This window comes from Drosophila suzukii, chromosome 2R (assembly GCF_043229965.1).
Source record: "Drosophila suzukii chromosome 2R, CBGP_Dsuzu_IsoJpt1.0, whole genome shotgun sequence".
Classification (NCBI taxonomy): Eukaryota; Metazoa; Arthropoda; class Insecta; order Diptera; family Drosophilidae; genus Drosophila; species Drosophila suzukii.
The window spans coordinates 17,135,922-17,152,533 of record NC_092081.1 but is presented as its reverse complement, the minus strand read 5'-3'; the positions used below and the strand labels follow the sequence as shown (position 1 = coordinate 17,152,533).

At 43.5% G+C, this 16,612-nt stretch overlaps 2 protein-coding genes across 5 annotated transcripts in view; one reads left to right on the top strand and one right to left on the bottom strand.

Annotated features, from left to right (window-relative positions):
• The first annotated feature begins 142 nt into the window (after window positions 1-142).
• LOC108017704 (uncharacterized) lies at window positions 143-1,750 on the top strand. The gene is made up of 3 exons (XM_065863812.2): window positions 143-1,011; window positions 1,075-1,248; window positions 1,309-1,750. Exons 1-3 carry the CDS (start codon window positions 973-975, stop codon window positions 1,492-1,494), a joined length of 399 nt encoding a protein of 132 aa, XP_065719884.2. The 5' UTR covers window positions 143-972; the 3' UTR covers window positions 1,495-1,750.
• Window positions 1,751-6,000: 4,250 nt separating this feature from the next.
• Window positions 6,001-16,612, bottom strand: part of jing (AE binding protein 2 jing) — a 137,939-nt gene continuing 127,327 nt past the window's right edge. The window contains exons 1-7 of one of the 4 annotated variants that reach the window (XM_036813880.3): window positions 15,884-16,344; window positions 10,347-11,743; window positions 8,629-10,228; window positions 7,939-8,500; window positions 7,724-7,871; window positions 7,459-7,636; window positions 6,001-7,395 (exon numbers count right to left, since the gene is read on the bottom strand). In XM_036813880.3, the coding sequence (XP_036669775.3) occupies window positions 6,951-7,395; window positions 7,459-7,636; window positions 7,724-7,871; window positions 7,939-8,500; window positions 8,629-10,228; window positions 10,347-11,586 (4,173 nt within the window). In that variant the 5' untranslated portion in view covers window positions 11,587-11,743; window positions 15,884-16,344 and the 3' untranslated portion in view covers window positions 6,001-6,950. Of the gene's footprint in view, window positions 7,396-7,458; window positions 7,637-7,723; window positions 7,872-7,938; window positions 8,501-8,628; window positions 10,229-10,346; window positions 11,744-11,960; window positions 12,104-15,883; window positions 16,345-16,612 lie in introns of those variants that run through there. The other 3 variants (XM_036813879.3, XM_036813881.3, XM_017085488.4) reach the window with 3 other exon arrangements.

The window sequence follows — 16,612 nt, the reverse complement described above, 5'->3', positions numbered from 1 at the left end:
ACAGATTTAAGCGCTACGGGCGTTAGAGTGGGCGTGGCAACCTTTTTTTAAAGTCAATCGATAGGTATTGACGAGAGTCTCGTCACGAGACTAATACATTTCAGTTAAAATTTTTATTCTAGCATCAAAACTGTAGGAGCCACAGTTTTGGGCGGTTTGTGGGTGAGACACAATGACGAAACCAACTTGCGCTGCGCAGGAATCTCTAGAATCTGCATGGCTAACCCCAGTAAATCAGCTCTTATAGTTTCCGAGATCACAGCGTTCATACGGACAGACGGACATGACTAGATCGACTCGGCCACATACTTTATAGGGTTGGAAACGCTGTTACATACTTTCCGACGAATCTAGAACACCACCATACTATATCAAACTAAATAAATGTTTTAAAACAAGAAATGCCTTGAATTCTGTAATCTCCGTGCGTCTGTTGGTTATGATCTCGAAAAGAACAAAAGCTAGAATGTTGGTGAGAATCGTACAAATCGTGTTGTTATTTTTAATGCTATGACTAAGGTATATATTAGTTGAACCACCAAAAAAAAATCAAAAAGTAGTTATTTTATTAATAATTAAATAGTAATTGTTAATCATAATGCAAGAATTTTTGAACCATAATTAGTATTCGTGTGTGTGTAGCAGAATAATCGTAAGAATTCAATCAGTCATCAGGCATTATGCTAAACGGGGGCAATGATCATCCAGTTATATAATAAAATTATTAAAATCCGCTTACTGTCAGTTGCAAAAATGAGCTCCGCGGTACTGGTTTTTCTGGGCATCTGCTTGGCTTGGCAAATGGTAAGGTTTTAAACTCAGATTCAAAACATAATATATTTTTTATCCCGCAAGTTGGAGGCTCAGTTAGTTTACAAGCTCACCAAAGTAGAGTGCCAAGTTAATCAGACGCGTGTTAGCAACTTCTCCTGCCACTTGAAGGCGATCAATTGGAATTTGGCGTTGTTAAACATGGATGCCTTCTTGATTGTCCCTGCACTGAATCCAGTTGTAAGACAATGTTAACTTTTAACACAAAATCTAGTGTGAAAGATTTAATACTATGTTTTTCAGGTTCGAGCGCAGGTATTTAAGAAGGATTACAGTAACCAGTACAAGCCCTTCCTAGTTGACGTTTCCATCAAAATATGCGAGGTGATTGAAAAAAGGAACTTCATAACTTATGGCGTCATGTTATGGAAGATTATGAAGAGTTTCACTAATGTAAACCACTCCTGTCCCTTTTCGGTATTTCTAAAGCACCGGGTTTTTCTTGTATGATTGCCCTTAAAGTTTTTTTAATTGCAGGGACCGCTAAAATCCCGCAATGGATATCTAGATACCAGTCTTCTTCCGCCTTTTCCCCAAGCATTTTACCAAATCAGTTTGACAGTTGTGGACTTAAATTCTACAAATAAGGACTTTATAGGAACCATGAAGTTCTACCTACAAGTCATGGATCAGATTAAAAGCAAAAAAATTCCGAAAGCATAGTTTTTGGGACAGATAAGAACGTGAGAATTCTCTCTCTGTGGATATTAATTGAATCTTAAAATAATAAAGCAAAAAGTAATTGTTTATTTAATTACAATAATTTTGTTGTTCCTACTATGAAATGTAACATTAGCGTTCTATACTGTTACAAAAATTCTTGCATCGTACTTAGTTATCATGTGCGTTTAGCAGAACCATCGAATTCCATCGATGATCAGGTATTATGATGTTCTGCTGAACGCGGCCTTTAATCACACAGTTTTGATTTAAACATATTTTAAATCGTTTTAGTGGATTTCCCATAATAAAATCATTAAAATCCGCTCTGGTTCCGGTTTCTGGGCAGTTGCTTTGTTTGGCAAATAGTGAGATTTCGAAATAACTTTAGGATCCCGCAAGACGAAAGCTCAGTTGGGTTACTAATTTAAACAAGGAAGAACGCTGTAGTCGAGTACCTCGACTATCAGAAATCCGTTACTCAGCTAAAGGGACCACAGGGAGATGGAGATATGCAAGCAGAACAGCTAGATTGTAATGCGCCACCTACCCGTGATCTCAATAAATGGTTATGTAGGCGGCAGACAGATTTAAGCGCTATGGGCGGTAAGCGTGGGTCAATGCGTAGGTATTGACGAGACTAATACATTTCAGTTAAAATTAGTTTTCTAGCATGAAAATTGTGGGCGCCACAGCCTTAGGCGGTTTGTGGGCGTAAGAGTGGGCGTGGCAAATTTTTTTTTGGGTCAATCGGTAGGTATTGGCGAGACGTACGTTTCAGTTACATTTTTTTTTCTAGCGTTCAAATTATGGGCGCCACAGGCTTGGGCGGCTTGTGGGCGTTACAGTGGGTGTGGCATATTCACGTAGCAAACTTTCGCTGTGTACAAGGCTACGAAATCTAAACCTGAAATCACAATTCTCTAACTTTGATAGTTTCCGAGATATCAGCGATCATGTTTACGATTTTTTTAAGCTTGTGGTCGGATTTTGGGCGTTAAAACGCCCACTTTAACGCCACCACGCGAACTTTATTATTATACCCTTGCAGAGGGTATATTGATTTCAGTCAGAAGTTTGCAACGCAGTGAAAAAGAGTATTCCGACCCCTTAAAGTGTATATATTATTGATCAGCATGACTAGACGAGTCGATCTAGCCATGTCCGTGTGTCCGTCCGTTTCTACGTAAACTAGTCTCTCAGTTTTAAAGCTATCGGGATGAAACTTTCCCAAAAGTCGTATATCTTTTGCCGGTAGTATATAAGTCGAAACCAGCCGGATCGGACAACTATATTTTATACCTCCCATAGGAATAATCGGAAAAAAAATTTTAAAAAATTATATCTTTTTTCTTTTTAACATATAACCTCTTAAGCTTGGAAATAGTATTTTTTAATTCGTTTTTAATTTCGAATTCGGACGACTATATCATACAGCTGCCATAGGAACGATCGGAAAATTGGTGGGAAAATAATATGAAACAAATTATAGCTTCGGTGTTTTCTGACATATTATCTTATTCTATTGGGAATATCATTTTTTGTATTTTTAAATTTAATAATAATAATTGCACGGGTATACAAGCTTCGGCTTGCCGAATTTAACTTCCTTTCTTGTTTTTTATTGGGATTTCGCATGCAGATTCTGTGGGTTCCTGCGCAGTTCAAGTTTGTTTCAGTCTTAAGTCTGTATGGCCCCACATTGTTAAAGATGTTGTTTCAGTATAAATTTAAATTGGTTTTGTTAAGCAATAGCTATCGAAATGCTGAGAATCGTACCAATCGCATTGTTATTTTAAATGTTCTGACTAAGTTATGTATTAGTTCAACGATTAAAAACAACAAAGAGTAGTTATTTAATTATTAACATTAATGTTGTTGTTTCTACTAATACGCTTTCCTTTTGTTATTCATGATGCAAGAATTTTTGAACCATGATAAGTATATATTTGTGTTCAGCAGAACTATCGTAGGAATTCCATCAGTCATTAGGCATTATGCTGATGATCACTCCGTTTCGATTACAACATATAATTAATCGTTTTAATGATTTAATGGTATAATAAAATCATTAAAATCCACTCACTGTCAGTTGCAAAAATGAGATCCGCGGTGCTGGTTTTTCTGGGCATCTGCTTGGCTTGGCAAATGGTGAGGTTTTAAACTCAGTTTAAAAACACTTAATATCTTTATTATCCCGCAAGTTGGAGGCTCAGTTAATTTACAAGCTCACCAAAGTTGAGTGCCAAGTCAATAAGACTCGGGTTAGTAACGTCACATGCCATGTTAAGGCGATCAATTGGAATATGGCTGTGGTAAACGTGGATGCCTCCTTGCTTATGCCTGTACTAAATCCAATTGTAAGACAATGGTTACATTTTCCCTAAAATCCGATGTGAAAGCTTTTATTTTCTAGTTTCGGGCGCAGTTTTTTAAGAAGGACTACAGTAACCAGTACAAGCCATTCCTTGTTGACGTTACCATTAATATGTGCGAGGTGATTGAAAAAAGGAACTATATACCTTATGGCGTCATCGCGTGGAAGTTGTTGAAGCGGTTCACTAATGTTAACCACTCCTGCCCTTTTACGGTATTTCTGAAACACCGGGTTTTTCGGTAGTAATTGTCCTTAAAATTTTGCAAGCTACAGGGCCAGATAACGTGCCGCGACGGATATTTGGATACCAGTCTTATTCCGCCGCTTCCCCATGGATTCTACCAACTCAGTTTATTAATTATGGATTTGAATTCTACCGATATGAACTATGTAGCCAACATTAAGTACTTCATGCAAGCCATGGATCGGATTAAAAGCAGAAAAGTTCCCAGAGCATAATTGGATAGATCCAATAATCGATCCAATATTGACCGCTGATTTTATATTAAAAATGTATAAGTGTGATTTCGTCCAGTCCCCTCGCTAAGGTCGAAATAAAACTACGAAGCTAGCATATTACTTGTTTTCATATATTTTTCATTCCTCAGCGCGTTACATGTTCTTCGGTTTCAGAATCTGTTTGAGTCCACTTGTACATACTATGTTGTGTATATAGAGTTCAATAATATATATATGTATATAATTCTTTTGATTACATTAGTTACATTCGAAGCAAGACCGCTGCTGTTGTGGTTGTGTTTGCGCCTTGGATTTGGCCAGAACTGATTCCGAAATCAACTAGGACATACCTCGAAATAACCGAATGTTCAGAAATACTTCTCCTGTATACTTGTGTGTATGTACGCCTGTTAATTACCATAATTATGAGTTCTTAATTAATTTCTGTCTGCAATTCATTAAAGCGGTTGTAATATTTAAATTATGGTTATGATATTGAATATATATCTCGTATTTGATAAACTAATCTATGTACAAACTCAAACTGAGCTGAGGGCTAAAGGCAAATGCATATTTGGGTTATCGTCTCGGAAGGTTCCTCCGAGGGGATCGAAAAGGAAAAGCAAAGGTAAACGTAGTTTAACTGGATCGCTGCTTATCCTACAGACTGTACGCAATATTAGCAAAATATGGAATTAGCCTACGGTTTCCCCTTGTTTGTTTCTGTGTACTACTCGTGTATCGTGTATACTTTCCCTTGTTTCTCGGCTCTGCCCTGTTCGGATCTACGGATCTAGGGTTATCTGCCCTATAACGCTGCACCTATATACTCTCTTCGCTCTAGAAAACTTGTCTCGAAAAATTCTTTTGTGTGTTTTATGCTTGCAAAAATTTGAGGTAGTTTTATTTTATTTTTAAATTTTTTTCCTTTGCTTCTCATGGATTCTTGTTTGATACTTATTACCATTAGTTTTAGGTTTCTCCTTCTTCATTGTTTGCAGTACAAAGCGTTGAACAACTGGGGCGAAAGGCATCGAAAGACTAACCGAATGGAAGAGTCAACTAAGCTTGATCGGCGATTATCGTAAGAGTATTGCTTTAAATCATGTATATGGGCAGTGATCTAGAGATTCCCTGCCTCCTCTCTGGATATATGTGGATATACACGTACATTTATATATATTTCTCAATCTTCCTTATAAGCTTAAACTAGTTGGGGGGGGGGCACAGAGACGCATCTACAGCTACTTAAGACAACACACAGATATATTTGATATACTCGACTCTTGGCGCGCTATTATTGTGCAACAAAGGGAAAGTGCTCGAGCTGGAATTAGGGGTGTGGCATTAATAATTACTTCTGGCTCCGCTCATTTCGCACACTAAATTAATCAGTCGTTCTTAACAACTGTGTTCTTGTTGTTCATTACATTTTTGGCAGTGATGAGTACTCTTGTTTTCATGTTTTTCGGCTCTTGATTCAGAATTTACTTACTTTTAACACGTATAAATTCATTGGCATACAACATTATAAATTACGGTTACCGTTTCACTTTATATGCTTCGAATGTTCAGTTTGCCAATCGGATATGTACACAAAATAGAACAGTATGTGAAGGATCGTGGTTTTTCAGCATCGTCCGTAAAATCATAAAAAATTAAAACATAAGGGGTTCTTTTGTTATATTTTCCTTGTTGATTGTTGATTTTCTTTAACTTTATTTTGCGTATTTTACTTGGGTTTGCCTTGGCTAAGTTCTAAATGAATAGTTTTAATGTAAGTTTAAAAGCGAAACTAGTTAATATTATACTATTTACATTATGCATTATTGCCGTCTCCTCAAATCTTCACAAAACGAACTAGAGACGCTGATGAATTGGCGAAAGTTGCATTCGAATTCGATTTGCACTAAATTAATGGATAATCGTCTTGGGCTTGGGTCTAACTTAGGCTTAAAACTGTTTGCATTGCTGTTCGAGTTGAGTACAAAATGTTTTACAAATATTTCTCGTATTTTGTAGCGGTAAATGCTTCAAGTCTTGTGTTCTTCCACTCCACTTCACTATACTTAAACTTAAACTGCTCAGTTGTGTGCGTAGTTTTTCCGCTTTCAGTGTAAGTTTGGCCAGTTTCTAAGAGTAGAATTCAATACGATGAGGGGCAACAAAACGAAAACGAAATTTAACTTTAAATTTTAAAATAGATCAACATAAAATTGGCTTTCAAACAAGTCTTGTACAGTCGGGCATCTCCACATAAATCTCTACTAAATGTACACTTTAAGAACTAAATTAGAACTATAACTCTAGAAATTAGGACATTTGTTCATAACAGCACTTGCTGGAACGTGCGGGTGGGTTACGATAAGGTGGCCACTAAATGCTCCTGACTCTCAATCCTGCTTCCATCCCGAAATATGTACAAGGATCTATTGGGATCAACAAACTAAACGGCTGGTTATGCAGACCAAACACAACAAAAATGAACAAAGCGGGAGTACTGATAGTTCTATACATAAGTGGATATATACGTAGGTAGTACCTTACACTAACTAGTCTACTTGTCACTGTTTACTCGTTTGTCGTTTAATTACTTAGGGAATACTATAAATCTGCCAGGGCCCTAAATGGGCACCAGGGCGTCCGTTGGAACCAGCTGCTCCCTCGCCGACGGCATAACTTTGGGTGGTTTTCGCGGGTGCTTGCGGCGTTGCTGCATTTGCAGCTTGGCGATGCTTAGTACCTGCTGATAGCTGGACACCGTCTCGCAGCTCGCACTGCGCGAACTACTGCCGCCGTCTTCCTCCTCCTCATCATCATCGTCGTCGGCCTCCTCGTCATCTTGATCGCCATCCCCCTCGCAGTCGCTGCCGCTCAGCTCGCCGACTTGCTGCTCATTCACATTGTAACTGTCGGCGAATAGCTGGGAGTCATAGCGCAACCGGAAGGCCGTGCTAAGCAGACTGTCCACGCGCGTCTTTTCAGCTGGCCGCATCTGCTTGATGTGCAGTACCTTGGTGTGCTGGCGCGTCCGATTCGAACACTCCGGCAGCCATTCATCGGAGATGCTATTGAAGAGAGGAAAGAACAGTAAGCATCTGGGCCAAAGACTGTGCTCCAGGTTAACTTACATTTCGCGCGGGGACCAGCGCACGAAGCACTCGTAGCCGCCCTGACTGTTGCGCCTTCGCATCAGACACTGACCCTGGAACTCGATGGCCTGGGCTCCGTTCGTGAGTGTGCTAATCTGGCGCAGGCGGTGCTGCAGCCCCTCCATGATGCCCGTGTCGAAGAAATCAAACATGCGAGCTAAAAGTTAAGATATCGAATTAGTATCTTGTGGTTTCACTGTATAGATCAGTAGGTCTGCTTAATCAACTAATTATTTATACTAACCAGAGAAGGGCTGTCGGCGATATCTGAGCTTCTTGCCATTCTTGCGGAGCTGTTTGGGCACGGGCGGATCTGAGGTGCGCTTGCTCGTGCTCTCCTTGGCATTGTCAGTGGCATTAAAGTGGTTGTTCACATGCTTTTGCAGCGCCAACTAGAAGAAGATAATAACACACAGAGTTTTAGAGGTTACATACAAAATGTATGCGATTGGTACTCACCTGTGAGCCGAACCGCAGGCCGCAGCCCTCGACGATGCACTTGAACTGCTTGGAACCACCGTGGGAGAGCACGTGTCGTTCCAACCAGCGTCGCGAACAAGACTCCTTGTTGTACACCTTGCAGCCCACCCAGAGGCAAGCGAAGGGGCCTGTCTGCGTGTTGACGTGGTGCGTCTGCATGTGGTCCAGCAGTTTTGAGTTGCTCTCGTGCTTCTTATTGCACTTGTCCCAGTAGCAGACGCCGTCGTGCCGCTTTCCGCCCTTTCCGCCAGCCCCTGCTCCCGCCGGGAAACGGATGGTCTTTGGCTGCGAGAGGATCGGGGAAATGGCGCTCTTCGGCAGACTTTTGCTGGTGGCCTCGACCATCGCAATGTCCACCTCAGTGCTGGGCGGAATGTAGGCTGCAGTGGATGTTGAACAGGAGGGCGACGGAGCTGCAGAACTGTCGTCCGGTGAGGCGGGAGAAGGTGCATTGCTGGCCAGCGAATTGCTGTCGGAGGCGGAGGAGGATGCACTGCTCGCTGCAGTGGTAGGTGGTCCCACAGAGGCGGATTTAGAGGAACTAATAGGAAAAATGGTTGGGATTAATTTATGATGAAGGCTTAAAACATTTCTAGCAAGGTTGCCAAATTAATATATTATATTCCTAATGCAACCCTGCAGAAAGTTCCAACTCTAAAATCTACTCACATGGCATCTGCTATTGAGTTGCTGCTCTCGCTGTTGCTAAGGCTTCCACCGATGCCAGACTCCGGCGTTGGCAGATCCCTCAGCCGCTTGTGCGTCTGATGAGTCTCCAGCGAGGCCACCGACTTGTCGTCTTCCTCGTCGTAATTGCTACTCCCGCTGCTGCTTCCGCCACTGGCCGTGGGTGTCGGCGGGATCATGTCCTCGCTCTTGACCAGCTGCAGGGGAAGTGTCGTCGGCGGAGGCGAATCCGTGGCCTGAGAGCAGTCATCGCCGCCGCTCGAGATGCACGACGAGGTGACCAGCTCGCTGAGCATGTCAGTCTGGCTAGCTGCTCGTCGGCTGCTGCCACTCATATTGCTGGTAGCCGGCGATGGAGATCCCAAGCCGGATGGCGAAGCTGAGGGCGAAGGAGATGGCGCTGGCGTAGAGGCCTCTAACGAGAGATCAGCTGCCGAACTGACCGAGTGTGAATAGGTGCTACTGCTGCACGAATTCGAGTTTGAGTTGCTGTTGGTGCAGTCGGGCAAAAGATCATGCTTCAGCGTCTCGACCTCCGATTCTGGTTCCCTCTTGGGCAGCTGCCCGGCGAAGCTCTGGGGCTTGGGTGATATTGGAGGCATCGATGAGGAGACCGTGGAGCCGGTCTGTGAAGCCAGCTCCGACGTTTCCACCTTGATCTTACTGAAGGCCGACAGTGTGCACGAGTTTGAGTTGGACAGCGCTGGCGAGGATCGCAGGCAGTGGCTTCCGTTACTGCTGTTGCTGGGCGAACTGAAGGGCAGTGGCGTTAGCGGTTGCGACACCTTGGCCACAACCTTGGAGTTTTTGACCAGGTCAAAGAGATCGGGCGCACTGTTCGCCAGCTTAATCGTAGGTCCTTGCTTGGACATGCTTATCGTGGGCGTCAGCTTCGATGGTGCGATGCTCACCAGCGGAGGCGTTGGGGTCGGCGTTGATGTTGCGGGTGGCCCAGTGGTCCCCGTACTTTTTCGCAGCTGACCCAGCTCCTTTGTGGCCGACGTGGGTACCAGAGGCGGCGGAGTGGTGGGCGTGGCAATAATAGACGCCGCTCCCACTCTTCCCTTTGTGGGCAGCCGCTTCTGGTATGGCTTAGCGGCGGGAAGTGACCGTTTGGCTGCCGGCGAAGAGGCAGCAGCCGATATCGTCACCAGCGGAGGCGGCTGCGTGGAACTGTGCATCGGCGGTTTCACAATCGCCCGCTGAGGCTGTATGGCAGTGTTGTTGCTGTTGATGTTGCTTAGATTATTCGAGGCATTGTGGTTGTTACTGTTGCTGGCAGTCGAGTTGTTGGCAGTGTTCGAATTGCTGTTGTTCGTGGCTGCCAATGGTGGCGGCTGAGTGGCAGTGGCAGTGTTCGTATTGCTGTTGTTCGTGGCCGCCAGCGGTGGCGGCTGTGTGGCAGATATTATTTGTTGTTGCTGATGCTGTTGGTTGTTCAGAGCTATCTGCAAGCTCATTAAGTATCCTAGGTACTCGGCCGAGTTAACTATATATAGTTTGTTATCCTTGAGTCCCACTTGCTGGTTGTTGAGTGGATTAACAAAGTTCATGTTCCCGCACGGGTTGGAAGCCATGTTTTCTGTAAGGAAAATGAGTAAACATAAGCAAATGGTTGTAAAATCTGAATATTGGGATGTCTTCATGGGAAGTTGATGCATTAAGTTGGACAACCTCTATCAAAAACAAATCATATTTACCATTTAAACTCATGTTGTTCTGCCTGGCGAGAAGCAGCTGATGATGGAGGTAGCTCCCAGCTCCCGGAATGGCCTCAATGGGAAACTGCCCGCTGGCGGCGTTCGGTAGACCAAAGGGATTTCCCGCCGTGGCCAAATTAAGCAGTCCAAAGGGATTGCCAGCCGTGGCTGCCGCCGAGGTGGCTGTGGTGGCCGTCGTCGTCGTCGCCGTTGTCACCTGTTGCAACAGCTTGAAGACAGTTCCATTGAGGAAATACTGGGCAGCAGCTGCCTGGGCAGGCTGGGGCGGAAGCTGGACTAGATTGGGCAACTGCACGGGCAGTTGGTAGAGCGTTGGATTGGCGGGAGCGGGCGAAGGATTGAGTGCTGGTGCTGGCGCTGGAGCGGGTGCCGTGGCCGTCACGGGGGCGGGTGGTGAGATCTGCTTTTGCTTCAGGGCAGGGCTCGTTGCCGGCGGTCGGTAAACCATGGCCGCCTTGCCCTGCTGCTGCTGTTTCATCTCCGGCGTCCTGGGAGCGATGGCCACGTGCTTCTTGGCTGGTGATTTGCCTGTACTTGAGCCATTGGAGGAGCTGGACGAGGACGACGAAGAGCTGCCCGAGGAGCCGCTGCTGGGCGTCTTGCGCAGATTGGGCGCAACCTGGGCAATCTTGGCCGGTTGCTTGGTGCTGCGCTCGATCTTTTTCAGCGCTGGCACGGGCAAACTGGAACTGGGAGTGACCACAGGCGGGGCGGGAGGCGCAGGAGCAACCGGAATTGTTGGAGCGGGTGTAGGCAAAGCCTTGGCCGACGGCTGCTGCTGCTGTTGTTGTAGCTGTTGCTGCTGCTGGGCCTTCTGCTCCTTCAGCTGAGAGAGGATATTGAAGTACTTGTTTAGCGAAGCGGTGGTGGCGGGTGTGCTCATGGTCAGCGTGTTGGCCGGATTGCTCTGCTGTTGCTGTCCGGGCTGTGGCGAAAGCTTTCCGCCATTTGGAGACGGCTTCATCTGGGACTTGAAGAAGCCGGTGATCTTGGTCTGCGACTCCTCCATGGCGGCGACCTTCAGTCTTTTGCTGGCATCGAAGGAGCTGGGCAGTTCGCCCGCACCCGTTCCAGATCCCGCGGCCGTTCGCTTGTTCTTGTTGGCCGTGGCGGCGGGAACAGCGGTGGAGGTGCTGCCCAGGCTGGTGTTCCATGGCCATTGGAGCGTGGGCAGGAGGTTGGGGTTGCCGTGGCGCTGGGGCGTCGTCGGCTTGGACATGCTGTGCTGGCTGAGATGACTGTGGTGGTGGTGGATGGCTGGCGATGGTGGCAGGTCGCTCAGTTGCGAGTGCGCACTGTACGGGGAGCCGGGATCGGACGCATCCTCACTGGAGCCCGTGCTGGAGTCCGCGCAGCTCAGTGAGGTGGCAACGCCGCTGCAAAAAGGAGGAGGGGAACGTGATAAGTACGGGCGTTATCTTTTGCTGGGCACTACGGCTACAACTGATATTCGGAGGGATTTGGCTGGCCCCACTGTGGCTGCACACTCGGTGGTTACAGCCACACCTTTTGGACGCGGGCCAAGGCAGGGGGACGGCATCTTGGGTGGGGAACGATCGAATGCTAATTTTAATTCACCATCTCGGCAATTACATTGCTCTGCACCTTTAATTTGTTTGTGTTTATGCTTTGGTCTTTTTTTACACGCTTTTTTATCTCTTTTTTTTCTCCCCCTTTTTGTTTATTTGCTTGGCAGTGTTGGCGGGCGAATCATTTTGTTTATTCGCTGGCCAGTGTTAGAGAGCGCCAACAGCTATCGGTTATGCTCTGCAAACGCTAACAGCGCCGCTAACAGCTGATAAATTTCCCAAAACAATCCGCACTCAAAGGCAGGCAGATACGAAACTGGAATTTGAGTGCAGGGCGCGGAGAGAAGGGAAATTGGGAATTTTCATTTAATTTAACATTTTTTTAAATTTTAATTGTCTAATAATGTTTTAAAATATATGTAAATATATATTCAAAGAACTAAAACTTTAAAAATTCATTTTATGCAAAAGGATCTGATAACTATGTTGCAAGAGAACGAGTGAGAGAATGCAAGAGAGAGAGAGAGAGCACCCCGCATATGTAGCACACAAACCAAACTCACACAAAACGGGTCGATAAACGAAAGCATAAAGTAAACAAAAAAAAAAGCAGGAGAACACAACAGGCAAGAAAGAGCAAACGAAAGAGGCAGACCGAAAAGGAAGAAAATAAAGGCAACTCCCTTCCCCTCCCCCCGTCAACGCTACTCACCCATTCCACAGCTCCCCTCTCCATCCCACTCTCTCTCTCTATCTTTCTTTACGATTGTCTGTCCGCGTGCAACATAACAGCAGCAGCAACAACAACAACAACTGTGGGAAGAAGAGGAATGGAAGGCAAGGGCCGCAATCTAATGCGGGAAAATTTCAGTTTCAGGTAGCCCACGTTGCGTGTGTGTGAGTGTGGTTTCGGTTAAACACACACGTACGTACGGAGAAAGGGAGAGGGACCAAACGAAACGAAACGGGATGAACGGACTAAATGGACGGCAAGTATACAAAAAAATCCTCTGGTTACACAAAAGGGTATTTTTCTATTCGAGATCCAGTTTTGACATTGAAAAAGAAATAGAATTTGATTTTTGATTTTATAATTCTTTAAAGACATTTAAAAATAGTACAAATGTTTAAATGTTTACATTTTCATTGGAAATTAATATTTCAAAATTCATTTAACAGCGAACGGATTTGAACCAGGTTCCAACCTATGATGCTGTTAGGATCATATAGTAATATACCAACATAACCGGAAAATTTAAGTTTAATTAATAACGACCTGCTTTCTCTCTGTGTATGCATTTGATCCCATTAATCCGTTAATAGAATTAACAAAATGCAGCGTGCGAGTATTCTTTTCACTCTCAAATTGAAGTTGTTTAATGGATGGGGAAATGTGATTGCTATGAATTTGTAAAATATTTGATTGTCATTTCAGAGGAAAACATGACAGTGGGAGTGGCATTCCACCTGCCCTCGCTTGTTAAACGAATCGTAAAATACGGAGGTAATGCTTTCAACTTGGGTTCCAGACCCAAAAACCAGACTTGGGCTCGAAGTTTTATGTTCTCCGACGGCTTTATAGAGTTTTCGGACCTTTTTGTAATCAGCAGCGCCGTCCTACCTACTGAAATATCAGATCTACAACACACAAGTTCTGAATATACAGAATATACATAAAGGAAAATAAAACACATGAAATGGAAACACTTTATATTTTATGTTTGTCTACCCGGGAGATACCACAGATTACGACGACCAAGCTGCTTTTGTGATAAGCCTATTACGACGGATTGATGTTAACTGTGTCCATCTTCTTCCTGCATTTTTGTTATTTATTAAGATGGGGTAAACAAATGCGGCCATTTTTTTTGAGAATTTTATTACAATTCTAACTGAGATGTCTCATCACAGGAGTGGAAATTTCTAATTTTTTAGGGAAGGTAGCTAGCTTCTTTATTATTTATTTTTAAGGTTATTATTTTAAGGGTTTTTAAGGTTATTTTGATGGTCTACAGGAATGGTTTCAAAGTTTGGCTTATAAAAACAGTTTCGTAAACAATATTTTATTTTATTTTTATTTTTTTTAATAACGGATTCTTAAAAAAGACATACGCTTTTAGTCACGCGCAGCCAACGCACAAATTCTCAAAAACTCATAAAAACTCGTAAAATATTTAAGGAGACAAGAATAAAGAAAACGATATGTTTCGGTTATAAATCGAAATTGCTTATTTAGCGCGCGATTCTTCACAGGAAAAATTTGTTAATGAAGTAAATACGAGAGCGGTATATACCTAAACTTATAATCGTGTTTTAAAACCAATTCGAACAATAAAATGTGGGAAAATTAACTTCAATTAGGGTTGCTTGAATTCTCAGGAATATAAGACATTAGCTTTAGGAAAGTAAGGCTTTCCTACAGAAACAAAAATATCTTCTAACCAACATCTCTTTAAATTGAACAGAACATCCATGAAAACTTCAACAGTTTTTGGTTACAACTTTAGAGAGATCTCTGCATCACCCCGGAAAGAATGTTCTTCCCGTTAAGTAGTCCTCTTGGTAAGAAAATATATTAAATTCTTTTTTCCCATACATGTTCTGAGGACGAGGGTGATTGTAATTTTTGTTTGGGTGTAAAAGTTCAAATGAATATGACAATTGTTCAAAAGTGCGAAAACATTTGAGAGCTCGACTATTGATTGCAGAAAACCATAAGACATGGCTAAAGAACATTTGGTATGTTTAAACCTTTTTATTTTAAAATAAAAAACATTCAATGGGAGGATCATTGGCCAAGGACTGTCGGTTTATTTCTGACTTTTGTTTAGTGATTTGAATTAATTCAATTCGGAGTAATATTAACTTTATTTTATAAAAACGAATTCTACCCTACTGCAAACCAAAATTGTGAAAACTTTTTTTTCAATAGTCAGTGATTAAACTTATTTGAAGCTCTTTCAGTAGTTGCAAAGTTTGAGCAAAAAACAATTTGTTTAAGAAATAAACAGAAACATTTACAATGTCTGATGTGATTGTTCCGAGTATTCAACAAATTAAAGAGTTTAAGTATGAAGTGGCCATAATTTAAGCAATTGGTTTGGCGAATTACGTTTAAGATTTACAGATAATTGTTAACTAAGGCACTATAGTTTTGGCACATCGTTATGAGTGTTACTTAATACGGCTTTCCACTTGAAACAATTTAATTAGACACTTTTGATTGCCGTCGGCCCTTTAGCTTCATATTTCCCGGGTCTAAACTTCCCTCGCACAAGCTAAGGTTATCCGATATTTATGCAGTGGTCCTTTGGTAGATGGAGCCTTTCAATTGCAGCAGTTTATTATGCATTCAACGCAAAGTTGATGCCTAAATTATGCACTCTATTTAATTTTCCAGCCATAAGCAAAGCTTTATGGCCCCTATTCACACACTCACACATGCACACACATACACAGGGGTCATATTAAATTCATAGAACGCCGCACGGCAAAAGCGGCAACAATTTAAATTTTATTAGAAAATCCCATTAGATACACACGCACACACCGAAAGCGACTTCCACTTCCGCCAGAAGTTGTGAGTTTGTGTATGTGTGTGTGCTGGATGTGGGGGTGTGTATCCAACACACACACACACACACACACACACGAAGGGGGCCAAGAGAGTGGGTGGCGCAAAAATCATTGCATATTTGCTTGGGCAAACAACAACAATTGCACACACAATTACACACACACACACACAGACACACACGCTGAGCCGCGAACAGTGACAGCCAGCAGTTATTTAACACGTGATGTAAACGGAATGTAAAGCATGCTGTAATAGTCGGGGCGAAACTAAAAATGCAGGCAGCAGCGGCGACTGCGGCAGAGAAACATGCGCAGCAGCAGAGAGGGAGCAATGCACGATTACTTTTATTTTGCTGGCGTATATTCGTATTCTTTGGCTTAACGACTTCAGCCTTTCGTCGGTATACTAACGTTCAACGCTAACGCTATCCACGCTATCCAAGCTATCCGTGTTCCCAGGCTGGGCAGGCTGGGCAGGCGATCCGGATCCGTTTTCCACTGTACCAAACACAACAACAACAGCAGCACCGACCGACCTTCAACTTTAATCTCGGTCTTAAAGCATTTCGTACTCGTATTCGTTGTTTTGTTGCTTTAATTATCCACACTAGCACACACACACATATACATACGCACGCTGGCGTTTAGTTTTTTTTTTTTTTTAACGGGCGGGCGGGCACGCGAAGCATAAATATCCATATATATCCAAAAAAGAGGCGGCAGCAGCAGCAGTAGAAGAAATTCCCACCAACACACACACTTGAAGCCAAACCGAAACCGAATCAGAAGCCGAACCGTATCTCAGTATCTTTATCTTTTCGATTCTGTTCTGTTCTGCTGCAGTCCGCTTGCTGCAGGCGCGTCCGTCGCTTTCGAATGTTGGAGAGAAAATGGCCTAAAAACCTGGCTTCCTCGCCAGGAACAACGGGAAAACCAGCCGAGAATTTCCAGCAGCGAGAGCGCTCTCTCTCTCCGCGAGATGTTCCCTGTATATGGGAACATAAAAAAAGGGCATTTCGGAGAGAGAGAGAGAGCGGGTGAGAGAGAGTTGGAGGGCCGGAGAGAGCGTTTCTGCTCTCACTCTCGCTGCGTTCCCTACGTTTCTTTTCTGCCCATTATTATTATTATTTTTATTTATAT

Excerpts from the sequence above, each read along its gene's own strand:
- LOC108017704 (XM_065863812.2), top strand. The coding sequence starts at position 973 with ATGGATGCCTTCTTGATTGTCCCTGCACTGAATCCAGTT. Across the intron at positions 1,012-1,074 it reads TCCCTGCACTGAATCCAGTT|GTTCGAGCGCAGGTATTTAA; the intron begins GTAAGACAATGT and ends TATGTTTTTCAG. Across the intron at positions 1,249-1,308 it reads ACCACTCCTGTCCCTTTTCG|GGACCGCTAAAATCCCGCAA; the intron begins GTATTTCTAAAG and ends TTTTAATTGCAG.